At 50.8% G+C, this 14,701-nt stretch overlaps 5 protein-coding genes across 5 annotated transcripts; 3 read left to right on the plus strand and 2 right to left on the minus strand.

The window, feature by feature from the left end:
• Positions 1–67: 67 nt before the first annotated feature.
• On the minus strand, positions 68–1,674 carry KY384_008557 (uncharacterized protein; the record flags this gene model as incomplete). The annotated part of the gene is made up of 2 exons (XM_044817046.1): positions 68–1,107; positions 1,158–1,674. 2 exons carry the CDS (start codon positions 1,672–1,674, stop codon positions 68–70), a joined length of 1,557 nt encoding a protein of 518 aa, XP_044666411.1.
• A 564-nt stretch (positions 1,675–2,238) lies between these two features.
• KY384_008558 (uncharacterized protein) lies at positions 2,239–2,763 on the minus strand (the record flags this gene model as incomplete). The annotated part of the gene is made up of 1 exon (XM_044817047.1): positions 2,239–2,763. One exon carries the CDS (start codon positions 2,761–2,763, stop codon positions 2,239–2,241), a length of 525 nt encoding a protein of 174 aa, XP_044666412.1.
• Positions 2,764–6,651: 3,888 nt separating this feature from the next.
• Positions 6,652–7,270, plus strand: KY384_008559 (uncharacterized protein; the record flags this gene model as incomplete). Its single annotated transcript, XM_044817048.1, has 2 exons — positions 6,652–6,687; positions 6,743–7,270. The coding sequence occupies 2 exons, from the start codon at positions 6,652–6,654 to the stop codon at positions 7,268–7,270; spliced, it is 564 nt and encodes a 187-aa protein (XP_044666413.1).
• Positions 7,271–8,948: 1,678 nt separating this feature from the next.
• Positions 8,949–10,393, plus strand: KY384_008560 (uncharacterized protein; the record flags this gene model as incomplete). The annotated part of the gene is made up of 3 exons (XM_044817049.1): positions 8,949–8,975; positions 9,027–9,893; positions 9,944–10,393. 3 exons carry the CDS (start codon positions 8,949–8,951, stop codon positions 10,391–10,393), a joined length of 1,344 nt encoding a protein of 447 aa, XP_044666414.1.
• Positions 10,394–12,401: 2,008 nt separating this feature from the next.
• KY384_008561 (uncharacterized protein) lies at positions 12,402–13,747 on the plus strand (the record flags this gene model as incomplete). Its single annotated transcript, XM_044817050.1, has 4 exons — positions 12,402–12,433; positions 12,519–12,829; positions 12,879–13,038; positions 13,099–13,747. 4 exons carry the CDS (start codon positions 12,402–12,404, stop codon positions 13,745–13,747), a joined length of 1,152 nt encoding a protein of 383 aa, XP_044666415.1.
• Between the last annotated feature and the right edge of the window lie 954 nt (positions 13,748–14,701).

The following is a 14,701-nucleotide window of genomic DNA, read 5'->3' on the forward strand; positions in this document are numbered from 1 at the left end:
CTTCCTTGCTATGCCAAATATAATGCGCTGATTGGTATCTTCCAACAGTATGTACCGTTCTTGCAAATTACCCCTCGCCTTGGTGGTCCTTGTGGTCTCTCTTCGTCCGTCTCATCCTCCTGCCGCTCTCCAGAGTAGCCTCCGCAGTCATTATGTCTTCGGGCAGCTCAAAATCCCGTTCTTCCACCTCTGGAATAGGATGACCGAACGCAGTTCTAGACCTCCCTGACCTTCGATGTCCGCCAATTGCCGCTGCGCGCATGTATGGTTTCGCATAGAATGATGTGAACGGCTTCTCTTTCATCGGCTTCTTTGATGCCGTACCTTGAGATGGCGATTGCGGCTGAGGCCTTTTAGAAGCTTTCGATTTGGCGGCGTCCAAAGCCTTCCAGTGTAATTGTCTTACCGCCGAGGCATCCACATCGCTGTAGTCTGGAGGGTCTCCATCGCTGATAGACTCAGAGTCCGCTTGGCTGTCCTGGATCTCATTTCCTTCTTGTTCACTATCCTCCTCCTCCTGGGTACTGTCAATGTCCTCGTCTTCCTCATCCTCGTCGTCTTCCATTGCGTCATCTTTTGCAGCTTTCCGTCGCTTCTCCTCTTCTTTCCAGAGTCTGAACTTCTCCAGCAGTGCCCGGACTTCGGCAATCAAGTGGTCTCTCTTTGGTTCGTAGGCTTTCTTTTCTCCGTCAGTGATCCCACTGATGCCCATGACTCGGAGCCAGTCGTGACCTCGAAGCCCATCCAGAAGGCGCTCGAGTTGGAACTTCTCATGCATTGCCCTCTCTTTCTCAATATTGCGCAGCTGCTTCTCTTTCCGCTCTTCTCGAGCATGCACTCTAATAAAGATGGATTCGTCAAGAGGGTCCTTCAGTGGTCTTTTGGTTCGAGCGTCGAGGACGGAGAAATCAATTCGTTTAGCATTCGTCAAGTCACTGAACGTCTCCTCAGGCCAGTGAAGAACACCTGGTGCTGCAGATAAGCCATTGACATGAAATATGGATTGCGTTTTGCTCTGATCAGCGAGCGAAGATCCAGCCTTTTTCGCAGCGGTCGAATTAGGCGAGTCATCGTAGATGTGAAGGATGGTATCTGGTGTAAGCAAGTCTACTAGAATCAGTCAAAATTGAGCTCTGGTTTGGAGGCATGTGCATTACCAGGGTCTTTAGGCTCGATGCTGATTAGCTCATCGTAATCATTGAAATACGGAGCGAGTTCGCTTTTTGTACGCGAGCCGCCATCATGTGATCGCAAACTCCGCTTGTCGACTTGGTCTGCAGCTGGGGGAGGTAGGTTTTGATTGATCCCTTTATGGGGTTGCTCGTCTGGATCAAGTGGTGTTGGTGTTGTGGCAAATCGTGGTTGTACAAGCACAGGGTCTAATTTTCGCGATTTCCCATCATGCGTCGCGAAAGCTGCGGGATATGGTTGCCTGTCGCGAATTGGAAGGGTTTTGTGTGCTGGTCGACCCTGACCAAGGGTCTTAGATACCTTCAGATTGGGCTCAAACTTCAACTTCTTGCTTGAAGTGTCATTTTCGTGGCTGATGGTGTTGTTGCGGAGCCGCTTTCTTCGGCGTGACTCAGGGGCCTTACGGGATTTATCGGTAGCAGGCGACTCTGGATCGGCATCTTTGCGAGCAGAACGACGTGATGGCCTTGAAAGGACGGCCATAAAGGATATGTATCTTCACTTGCATGCTTTGTGGATATACTACGGCTCTATTATGGAGCATTCATGGCGTAAGGTTGTCAAAAATTTGGTAGTTGATCGCCTTTCAAACAGACCTTAAATGGGACATGGCATTAGGCATTATCATTAACGTCGCTTTCCGCCAATACTGCGACTGCCACCCGTTGATGGCGTGTTGCTATGAGCTTTTGTAATTCACACATTGATCAAATTGTGTAAAGACGAATATATCACCTATTGATGCCCCCCAATGACCATATCAGGCTACACAGCCAAAGTTTTGACTATTATCCCTTGTGACCGTGCGAGAGCGCTCGACTGTCCTTGCGGTCTGGAAGCCTGCAGGTCTCACTTCCTCAGGCATCTATTCTCAAGCCAGGCGTCGCTTCCAGACTGCCTCGAGTTGCCGTCTCCAAGGCAAGAGCTAGCCGAATATGAAGTCTTTGGTAATTGGTGAGGAGCAAAATTCTGGGTTGAGTAAGATGCATGTCAACCAATACCCAAGACTGACCCGCCTCTTCTCGAGGAAGTTTGGCTGGAATCTTTCTACACCTTCATCAGCGTCTGCACGGTCTCTCCATTGTCACTAATGCTATGCTCACGTATCATGCTCTTCGGAGGAAATAGAGGCATAGCTCCAGCGGAATTCGGAAACGTCACAAGTAGCTTCCTCTTCAATTCATGAAATTCAGAGTATCTCTTCCGGATGACCATTGCACCTCCCTCCAGAGTATCAATCTTACAGTGCCAGACCACAAAGCTTCCAACGTCCTTCACTCCGCCAGAAACGATGACATAATCTTCGATGTATATCGCCTTGGCCCATACTGCATCGTGAGCTGCTAATGGCCCCTCCGTATGGTCCTCCAACGTTATCGGAGCCGGCTTATTGTCTACTACCGAAGCATATGATTCTCGCCGTCGATGTGACCAATGCGGAGGGGTCAAAGAAGGCTGTTGCCCGTTCTCATGACCGGTTTCATGGCCATTGTCGCCACCATGATCCCTTTCGAAGCTCAGGTTTGAGCTATCGGGAGACTGGACGCTGCCATTATTGTCTGGCTGCTCCATCCATTGGGGGACAAAGTGACGGGGGACCGACGCCGCGGTACGTGGATTGCAGATAACGAAAAGAGGTTGAGAGCTCCGATATATATCCGGTGGCTGATATGATCCTACGGATTGTGAGCGGGTAACTCGTATTACGGAGCCGAGGGGTATGGGCAAAGGACGCAAATGGATTAACGCATCTTGACACTTGCAGCTAGAAATAGTACCCGTGGTCTTGCCACCAATCAGTTCTTCCCCCACTTGCCTAGTTCATGCAAGCTAGGGCCCCGATGGGCTTCTTCTAGATCCAAGCAACGAAAGCTCCACTCCTCCCTGCCATCCTATACACTCTGCACACCTCCACATCTTTCGTTCCACTTGGTCTCCGCTGTTCCATCATAATTGTTGCAATCCGCACATATAGTTCATTCGTTTCTCGAGGTCACACAATACTTAGACACTTCATTCGTTCATCTTGCATCAAAAAGGAATTTTTTGAAGGGGCTTGAAGAAAACTTGACATTTGTCCAAAATTCCTTATCTCCCCAGTGTAAGCTGCTGGGTCTGCCACAAAATCACTTCAACTCGCTCGTTCACTTACTAATCGGATCAACAGATAATCAAACAGTAAAGATGCAGACCTTCACACTCGTTACCTTCATCGTCTCCAGCCTCACCACCTTCATCTCAGCTCAAGCAATCGACCCAAGCTCAGTCGACGGCACCACCAAAGGTAAAGAGTTCCAACACTGAATCACGAATGGCTCTCCGACTAACAAATTCCAGCCAAATGGTGCACAGATCAAAAATCTTCCTGCCCTCTCCTCTGCCTCCAGCTCCCAGGAGCAACAGGCTCACCTCGTGAAAACACCTGCTCAAGCGTTCGTCCACTCACAATTCCCTCCACATTCCCCTTGATTGACTCAACCTGCACAGAATACCCTTGCCTTCTCCTGCGTCTGCTCCAACGGCCAAACCCCCAACGCCTCCGAGTACTCCCTCACAATCCCCTACTACGAATGCCAAACCACCGCCGACAACTGCGTGACCAACTGCAACGGCGACTCCAACTGCCAGACTCAATGCCGCACCGCCCATCCCTGCGGCGCCCAGAGCCCAAAACTCGTGAACTCGAGTACCATTTCCAGTACCATGAGTGCCACGGGTACGGCTTCGGGAGCGGACAGCACCGCTACGGGGAATGAGGCGTTCACAGGCTTTGGTGGGAGCGCCCCCAGCGCTACGGGGAAGAGTGGGGCGGTGAAGCATGTCCAGCCGTTTGTGCTGGAGCTGGGCCCGCTGTATGGAATGTGCGTGCTGCTTGTTGGGGTGTTTGGGGGATTTGCGTTTATGCTGTGAGATGTACCAGCCGGACGTCGATGGTGCTGAGTGTGGAGCAAGATTGAACGATTTGTCTGAAGACACAGATTGGTTGCATTCGCGGTAGATTCTGCATAGCGTGCAAGAGAGCTCGAAATAGCTCGAGGTTGCGACATCCAGCATATTATGTCCAAACGACAAAAAGCAGAAGACATCTCGACGGCTCGTTAATGAGCAGTGGGGAAGGAGAGCCGTCGAATGCCTTCATCCGGTCCTTTTTTGACAAGCGTTTCAGCGACGGGTATAGGTAGCATCATATTAGCGGGGCGTCTGCATAGCTTAGGTATGGAATGGAACGGTCCTTTCGGCAATAATCTCTCACTCAGTCTTTCATCCTGTTGTTCGTCCCTACGTTGGCTGGCTGTCCCCTGCATGCTCATCACAGTTATGGTCTCAGCTTGCAAGCCATCTCGGTTTTCCAAGCCTTTCCATCCGCGCAAGCTCATTATCAGCCTTTCCCATCCAGTCTCTAAAAGATCTCCCGTTACCCTCGCTTTCCCTTCTATTCTTCTCCCTTCCCCCCTCCCCCTTCTATCGCTCCTCGTCCCTTTCTTACCCCTCCTTCTTCCCCCGTCCTCCTTTATCCCCGAACAAAGCTTCACCTCCCCTGAATTCTCGCTTCTCTCTCCCTCTCCCTATTCCTTTGCGGCGGCAACGGCTTCAACTCATCGCTCGGATCTTTAGGACTTCCATTCTGCCCTTGCCCCGTTGTAGGATCGATGTTCTCTTCTCGGTTACCTGAGGAGTCGGGGTTATTTGGGTCAGGGCTGTTGGAGTTGGGGCTGTTAGGGTCGAGATTATGACGGGAGGAAAGTGGGTGGTCAGCGGGGAGGCGTGCGGCGCGCTGGGCGCGGGTGTCGTCGTAGGCCGCGATGTCTTCGGGGGTGAGGGTTATGGTTGTTGGTGGGCGGCGGAGCATTTTGTGTTGTTTGCGGTGTGTGGAAGTGTGGATTGGGGGCTGGGTTATAGACTGAGAGCATGGACGAGGGGTGAGAGTGTAGACGAAACTGGTGGTAGCATTTGGGATTGACGGATTGGGAAGGTTTAGCCGAGGCTGTGAAGATTACAGGTATCTCATCTTACAAGGGATCATTAGAGTCAGTCTTTTGAGGACGTCGTAGGCTTGTGACATCCTTGAATTTCACTAGAGCTGATGAATGTCGAAAGGAGACTTGAGATATGTTGTGAGATGAAGAAGACTCAATTTTGTTCAGCTGGTTCCCTCAATTACTCGGTCAGACTTCCAAAAGCTAAGGTTCTAGGTACGAGAAGTACGCAGACAGCAAAGAAAGTGGGCTCATATGTGCCCGCAAAATATCCATTTCGCCCCAGCTTGAATCTCAATCGCTCTTGCGCAGCTCTATGCCGTGGGTGGTGGCCCGCTGTACTGCATTCCCTGAACCGGAGCCTGATAGCCAACATTGGGGGTGACCTGAGCGGCTGCGCTGGAGTTCCTGAATTGCACTTCCTTGTGCTCTTGAATCAGAGCGCAGCAGCCACAGCAGCATGAGAGGAGGAGATCCTTGGCTTCAGAGCCGGCGATTCCATATTGTTGGCGCATTTCACCACGCTTGAGACATTGGAGGATCCATTGGAAGCCGGTGAAGCCCAGGATGACGCAGAAGATGGCACACTATAATTGGCTGGATATCAGCTACCCATCCTATTTTGGGTCTCGACAGGGAGGTGTAGACGTACGTCGCCATTGGCAGCGCTGGGGGCAGCATGGGGGTTTTTCTTGAGTTCTTGCGTCTGTCCGTAGGTGATACATGGGCAGCAGCATGTTTTGAGGCCTGTATAGAGGAAATGACAGATCAGCGACTGGACAAGGCTGAGCTCTCTCGGACAAGTTAGGGGCAGAACGTACATAGACCTGCTGGCTGGCAGTCGAAGATACCACTTTGGAAATCTTGAGACATATTGATTTATGGATTATGATTAATGGTGAAAAGAATGTGGTGAATTGTTGCCTAGACGAAGAATGATTGTATGAAGAAACGCAAGGTGACGGGCGAAGCTGGGAGATGAAGGCATTTTAAAATGGGCGGCCTCAATTCAGCGAAGCTGAACCCAAAACGCGTGGCTTGCATCCAGACCCTTAGCGCTGAGCGTGTTGCATTTTCGATTCCCTTGGCCGTAAGACCTTAACGAGCCCTGTCCGCTCAATTGGCACACTCATCAGACCCGGGGAGTCTTTGCTTAATGCGGTGTGACGGTGCGCTCAGCTGATGATCTGCCCAGACGACCCGATATGCTGGCAGTAGATGTGACTCAGCGACGCCAAACGTTTCCAAGCAGCTACCTATCGAGGATCTTTCGTGCTGACATGCAGTAGCCTACCACGGCACAGGTGATCGTAGGGTTTTTATCTACAATCTAGGTACCTCCAGTCTTCCACCAGCTCCGTAAGGCTGGAGCTACCAAACTTCGATCTCTGGGGCGGGCGGAACCTGGACCAATCAGGTTCTGCACCACTATAGTCTTCAAAATAAATAAGTGAATCGTACGATCAAAGATTCACAAAATGCTATGGACTCGACTTCTCGTGTCCCGAGCGTGACACAGGTATGGTATACCTTGAATTTGTGGCATAAGACAGATGTACTAATATTGGAGTAAGGGTGATTTGACTGCGTTCCACCAGCAAATATATGGGAAACCAGCACCACTCAATTCATTGCTAGAGGCTCAGTCCTCAACAAATCTTGATCAAACGCATGGAGATGAATACGAAGAGGAGGTTAATGATGACCTCGGCTACTATCCGGATGGCAAGAAGCGTACTTTGACAGACGAGCAAATCTCCATCTTTAGGCACAGCGAGGTCTACAACCTCATTCGACAACGACAAGTCCGGCTCGAAAATGGCAAAGCTGAACCCTTGTTCCCTCAGCCTGTAAAGGAGAGCGATGCAGAGATGGCTTCTGACGATGCCCACGCAAAATCAGGGACAACGCCAACTGAGCCTTACTTTAACCAGGGTAAAACTTCTCTTCAAAAAGTGGATCTTCGCAAGCCACGACAGAAAAGACGAAAGCTCCAGCATGAGCAACCAACGCAACCTCCAACTCAAGACTACCCATCTCGAAGGGAGATCAGAGAGTTTGATAATGCCGCTGTTGCTCCTGAGGAGGAGTTAGATTACTAGGCCAATGGCAATTACTATCTACTCAGTGACAGCCTACAGCCGGATGTGGGGTGCGAATGTTGAAATGGTTCAATGGTGAGCTACCTTTTTTTCTCGCTTCCGATCACACATTCTATGATGAAAACCCAGTATCGTCATCCTTAGTCGTACTGCCAATGTCTATCGCGTTCCCCCCAGGGAACAGAAGACGCTTATGACGAAAACCAATCTTCTCTCTGATCCAAATGTTCCCATCATATCCGCAGCTTGAAGTTTTGAGATCACGTTGCCAGGGACTAATTTCTTACAGATCAGGGATGCGACTGGCGATGTGATGGGCGCGGGCCCATCACATCGCCAATGTCACGCGGCTCAGGTCATCATGCTCACTCGGTTTGATTCCACCTGATTCGATAATCGTATCGAGTGGACCGTGTTGCCTATTTTAATCTTCACCGACTCAGCAGCTATATCGAATGCGGGAACGTTCGAGAAGTCAGCCTCCAGATTTCTACTGAAACCCGGGTGGAGCGTCCAAGCGATGCTGATGTGAAACGGTCTTCTGGAGGCTTGCGTCTCCGGCTGTGGTCCCGATGAGTCGGCTGTATATAACAGCGGTTGGTTGAAACCGCTGGCAGCCTCGTTTGCTGCACGTAAGAGCTTCCACAGAGCATTTTCCGACGTTACTTCTAGCTTGATTACAAGAAACCACCGAGATTTCTCACGATTAGAAACCCAGCTTAGGTTTGAGGACTGCACCATGAAGCTGCTGAATATCAATCTACAGAAGCCATCAGATTTATGTGATTCAGCTGACTCACGGTCGAACACCAGACTTCTGTATTCGGCTTGAGAGAGTTTCAATGAGTGTCTGATGTTGATGAAGCTGCAGCACTATTGGCGCCGATAGGCTTATATGAAGTGGCTGAGCGGTCCCTAGATCACTTTTCAAGTGACTGTGCAAGCGTTTGTCCTCTCCGGCTTGGCCATCTAGATTTACAGCTACACGGTCTATTACATCTTGTAGTTGCCTCACTTGTTCTGTTGAAGGAAACCCTCCTCTGTATCAGCGAAGCCATTTGGCATTGGCCAGGGAGGCTCAGGAAGACTTACACTCTACATAGACATGGGTAGGCCAATTACCCTCGACATGAGGAGTTTGCCGCTGTCTCCCACCATGAAGGCTTGGGTCATCTTGGTTGCTCACGCGAGCCGTGGAGGCGTACAGATCATGAAAACTAGACGGCAACGGGGGCAGGGCTGGAGGCGTGAGAGAGCGTTTCCGTTTTATGCCATGAGAGCTTGCTATCGCGCCATTGACTTCCTCATTTGTCTCAGAAGCGTCAGAGTCTTCACTGTCTGAGTATTCTACGAGAGGCATTAGGTTCTCGTACTGCTAAATCTGGCTGCCTAGATGCTGCGGCTTTCTCACCATGGGGAGACGCGTCGCCCAACACTGGCTCGTGCCGGGGAAGTGGCCCCACGGGCAATACGGCTCGCGCTTTTAGGCGGATGACGTACCCCGTAGAACTACTTGACCCTCAGACTCGGCCGCCGTTTCTAACGTCCTCGACCGGGTACGAAAATAGTAATATTCAAGTGTTTTATCTCGCAGTTAACTGCATCAAAAATCCCTTTTCATGCATCGTTCATAGACTTATTGCACCTCCTACTTCAACATTGACTCAGTGTAGCCAACATGGAAAGTTCGGAAGACAAGCAATGGGTATTACAATCTCGGGATTGCTGTCACTCACGGTTGCTAATCTCCCAACAGGCCTCGAGATATCTCCTCGATCCCCTCACAGCGCCTGAGCCCAGCGCAGAGACTGGCCCCGGAACACACCATATAACCACAGCTACACCAGCGATGACATCTCCTTCAGCTTCTGTCTCTCGCAAACCCGTAGCCTCCGCCTCCGTGCGCTCCGTGTCTCGAAGCGACAAAGATGGCTCCGCCGTCTCTAGCCATCGAAGCAACAACCCCTACCGCAACGGCAACAGCACACCTAGCAGTACCGGCTTTCCTACTCCACCCTCATCCGGCAGCCCTGCCACAGAGCATTTTCCCGAATTCTCCGGCTTACACGTACCCAGTAACCGCGTAAGCCAAGCCTCCACTCAGATCCCCACATCGACAGGCGGCGTTGCTACCACCGCTTCCTCCGCCAGCACGATCCGCACTCGCGACCGCCGCTCCAGCTCCTTAAATCAGCGCTTCCCAGGCGATCAATCACACCGGCCGCTCGACATGCTCCGCCAGTCTTCCACAGCCGCGAACCGCTCCCCTCACTTGCGGAAAAGAAGCCATGTTGGTGCCGATAGTATTGATACTTTGGATAATGTCGCTGGAGCCGCCTATCATCATGAGGGGCCTTATGACGCTACGTTGTTGGCGAGGAATCAGAAGAAGGCAACTGCACCTGTCGCGGCTGTTGCGGGGAGTAATAGAGAGGCTCTCAGAGCGACGCCAAGGGAGAAGGTCCTAGATTCTGTTCTTAGGCACGTCCCGCTTGATGGTGTAGCATTTGTGCCGCCCGGAGAGGTGGGAAGGGATGGCCGAAGATACTTCTATCGTGAGGGGGAGGATTTGATGAGAGAGGGAAACCCCGAAGGTGGGGCATATAAACGGTGGCCTGGCGTCGTACGTTCTTCTATCTACTCTTTCTCTTTACAGGGTTGAGGCTAACGTAGATACGGCAGCAATACCACCCCTCCGACCTCAAAGGCAAAGGCGAGCCCGCCTACTCTCTCGAAAAAGCCCTCAAAACACACAAGCGCAACGCGAGCGAAGGACAAAGAAGTAACTACGAAATGGTGGATAGTCCCACCACCACCAACCCACGTTCCGATCCTCATCCCCGCACCCGCCCCAATGGCATCACCACAGGGCGTAGAGCCGAATTGGAGGGAAGTGGACACAGGGGCGAGATGGAGGGAAGTGGACGCGGGGCTGCATTGGAGGGAGGGGAGCTGAGACACCGACGTAGCGCTGATGCTGTTAGCACGGCTTCCTCGATGAGAGCGCCGCCGCAGCAAAATTATAAGGATTGGGAGGCTGGTGCGCCGAGGGGAGCGGAGAGTGGAACTGGGGCGAGACTTAGGAGGGGAATGGGGAGCCTGAGAATTGGGGGAAGGGAGTAGCTCCACGAACAAGAATGCGGAAAGGTTGATATCTGACTTACGTACGTAGAAACAAACAGATGAGATGAATATAGTACTCGATGATCGCTTTGGCTTGGGCTGGAGGGGTAATATAATGTGCTGGATAAGTAGCGAGCTAGGATTTCCTTACTAGATAGACAGCCTTTGAGAGCGATTAGAGGTAGTTGCAGAACACGTATGTGCAGATATGAAAGCTACATTCTCCCAATCAGAATATGTGTCCACTCTTTGCGCCGAGGAATACAAAATCTCACATCATTCCCTCCATTCTTATAAATGTCTTCCTACCGACCCATATGGATATCTAATCCCTATGCGCCCTCGGCCCCGCAACCCCGGCCCCCAGTACTCCCGGCAACTCCTGCTCCCCAATACTATACATGAGCCCGATGCCCCACGCACTCACACCCAGCAACCCCACCGTCACACCCACCAACAGCCAGAAACTGCTACTAACGTCTTTCTTCTGGCACGCGGCTCCGCCCCAGAATATCGTTTTCTTCCCTCCACTACCTCCTTCCACATCGATGACTGTTTTCTGGCACTTGCAGGCAAAACACTCCTTCTTGGCCCCGCCCTCGCCCTTCTCGTCTGTGTCGCTCGGGGACGTGTGTTTTTGGTAGGGAATCCCGTGCCCGGAACAGTTGTTTGTGCTGGCGATTAGGGATTCGAGAGAGGGGTGGCAGATGGGGAGGATGCCGTGAGGGAGGGGTGAGGGGGTGGAGGATTCGGATGGCCTTGTTGGTGGTGTGGGGGAGGGTGCGGTAGAGGAGGAGGAGGAGGAGGATTGGGGGGCGTCCTCGGCGGGGTTTTGCAGGACGGACTCTTCTTGGCGAGGGTAGTTTTGGTGGAGGAGAGCGTGCGGGGGGTGTAGGTGCCGAATGTGGAGGATGGGGAGGTGTAAGTGGAGGGAGGGGTGAGGAGGAGGATCGTGCCCGGTGTGGTGGAGAGGGAGTTGGTTAGGAGGGTTTGGAGGGAGGTGAGAGCCGTGGCGTAGGAGGGGGATGAGCGGGTCAGGTCCTGAGAATTGTTAGTGAAGATTGCTAAAGAGGGTAAGGGTGTGGGTACTGCTAGTGATGGGATGTATTCGATTGAGATCTCGCTGCCTTGATGTTCGCTTTGCCCGAGTAGATCGGATGCAAATCGTCGCGTGGCTGAGCTTGAGGGGAAGTCGCTTATTGTCATGTCTGGCTGCCCTCTTGATATATCGAATAGGTCTAATTTGCTCTTTAGCTTCGGTTCAAAGCGGCAATGGTAAGGAATGTCACCTTCTGGGTGCACTACGCCCTCTGCAATGAGTAGCTTTTCTGGTTTTCGCTCTGATGCAGAGAACAAGGGCTGTTGTTCTCCCGAGTATCCATTCAATATTTCGATGGTCGATTCATCGACATCTCCAAGCTCATGGTATTGTGCTAATCCCAGCCGTTGGGCGAGAAGGAGGCGTGCTACATTAGGCGATATTGACGGTCTTGACCCTGCATTGTGAGATGGTGAATCTGGGAGGTACAAAGAGGCTTCATGAGTGGAGGAAAGGGTGGCAACAATTGAACAAGCCCAAAGAAGGCTTCCGAAGGCTTTCATAATTGACATGTAATCTCATCCAGATGCATCGTGAGGAGCCATAGTTGACGTCTGATATGAGGGTAGGCTAACGCCCAATTTGGCTAGTCTAAATATTTCAATATCAGAATTCAGACACCACCATAGCTCGACCGATGAGGATCATTTTCTATTAAATCTTCAATCGTAAGACTCGCTATCGATCAGATCTGATAAATCCACCACTTCAAAATCTGTTCAAAGGTCTAGGACATGTAAAAAGATCAAACCTATATTTCATATGGCCTCGGAAAGCGTACAGTCACAGTTTCGGCAAAACAGCCATACTTCATGTGGCGGAGTTTGCGTGCTCTAAGAGCACCTCTCCGACCCATTTCCCCACGAACCTTTCCTGCTCGTCGACAGATCAGATTTCAAAGCTATGCACATGGCGACCGAGAACAAGACCAAGGGCAACACGTGCGGTTCCAGCGCCCACCCTTCAAATGGAGGTGAGAGACTAAACCCTCGAGTGATTTAAGTGACCCGGACCTGACTGAAATAGCCGAACCCTTCTCTCCGTTGCTCGATTTGCCGCCCTTTACGCTATTTACTACTACACAGTACGCTTCCTTGACGAAAATTTCCTCCAAGATGCAGAAGAACAGCTTAAAGCCCAGAAGAAGAAGGATGAGAAGAAAGCAGATGGAAAGGAAGAGGATTTCAAGATACCAGATGCTACCCCTGAAGACGGTATATTCATATCCCTGTGGTTTCCAAGACAAAGACCATTAGAGATGTTCGATGGGAGCGAGTCAGAATGGAAAAGCATGGTTGCCTTTGCAAGGAATAAACAGGAAAGGAGGAGGATAGAACGTATGCATGCAAGATGTGTTGAAATTTCCAAAATATTGATGACCTATAGAGACTTTGACTAAGTTTTTTGTTCAGCGATACGTCAGCAATCGGAAGCTCTTGCAGCAAATGGGGGAGCGTACTTCCGGCGAAATGGACTGGAAACTCCGTTCAGTAGACTTCGACTATACCTTCCCGACCCATAAACCTGTAGAATATGAGCGGTTTGGGTGAGTGGGGACGGCGGAACAGTCTACTCATAGCGTTGCCTTGCTGACAGAATTCAACAGGCTAGAGATTACAGATGAATCTATGTACTTTGTGACTAGACCAATGTCACAATTCGATTACATGCGCGTCAAGAACACTATATGGCCCGAGGCTATTGCACGGTCTATCTGGAGTGGCGGATCAATACTCTTTGGGTCAGGATACGACAAGATGAAGGGGCTATTGGATGAGAAAAGAGGCAAAGTTGAGGATACGATCCCTCAGCCAGAGACCTTCAGTCTAAGCTCTGTGTCTAATTCAGATAAAGAAGCAGACCCCGATTTGAGGGCAGGTGCCAAACCGGCGGGTCAGAGAGATTCGAGCACAGATTCAGATAAATCAGCGCCGCAGTCTTGTGGGTCCGAATCATGGAGTAAGGCCTTGATTATCAGCTCTCGTCCACTACTACCCAAACCGACGAAGGATACAGCGGCGGTAGCGAAAGCGACCACGAAAACTCTAGCCCAGAGATGGGGTCCGAAAATTGCGCTCAAACCAGGAATGATTCTCATTGACGGGACGGTGAAGATAGAGGGGCCACGAATTCTGACGAAGCTTCATTGGGTTGCTCTTTATAGGCCTCAGTCGAAGGATTGGATTCCTGTTTCCGGGGAAATCAAGCATTACTCGCTGAAGACTTTGAAGCCGCTGGGGTTCAAAGGGGATTGATGATGACGCTGAATACGATCTTTATTTCAAAAAGAGGAAGCCTGTGCATTTAGAGAGCGATGGCGTTCAGAAGGCAAGGGCTTCACTTGTCCCTACATGGGATGATATCTTTCGGACTTTGGTTCACTTAGAAGAAATATGAAATTCAAAGAGACGCTATGAGCGTCGGGCAGAGTACGCCACCTCTTCGAACACTCTTCAGTGCCCATTCTCTGCGCTTTTGAGAATCCGGACATAAAAAAAATTGGATCTGTTTCTGTTTTGTATGCCAAGCCTTGCAGCAGCATCAGGAGACTAAAATCGACCGTGGCAAATATCTTCGCGATTGGCCAGCTGGGTTTGATACAACACAAGCTTGATTTAAGTACGCTCTTTCTTGACAGCCGTGTTCCCTTCAAATCCATCATCAGCAAAACATCGTACAGCATCTCCACATGCTGGGGCAATTTTGCCTAGATGGGGTACAATGTTCGTGCAAATTGTTTTGCGATTATCACCTATTATTCGCCATCACCACTTGATGGCGGCGATCGAAGGTGGGGGGATTTGTTGTGATTTGACACGTCGTCTCCTCCTACACTACTTCCTCACCGCCTGTTCAACTGTTGAGCGAGTGGCCGACGACAGTATCGCAGGCATCAGGCAACATCATTTTGATTGATATACAAACCTGAGTACAACCTCAAGCTTGTCCTTTGCGTACAACGCGAGAACCAGCCGCAATCGCTATCGACCCATATATCGGGCCATCGGAGGCTAATTTCCCTACTGAACAGTGACCGCGTTATCAAAATCATCAGTTCTTCCACCAACAACGCACATAGGTCATCACAGATCACGCGATATATCATCCCCTTAATCACAGCTTGTGAGCCCTGCAACGCGTATCAGCAGTGTTATCGAGATACATCTCAATTCAGATCAACCGCACATTCTACACGCGCTAGATACTCA

This window comes from Bacidia gigantensis (assembly GCF_019456465.1).
Source record: "Bacidia gigantensis strain McMullin 20006 chromosome Unknown contig_295, whole genome shotgun sequence".
NCBI lineage: Eukaryota > Fungi > Ascomycota > Lecanoromycetes > Lecanorales > Ramalinaceae > Bacidia > Bacidia gigantensis.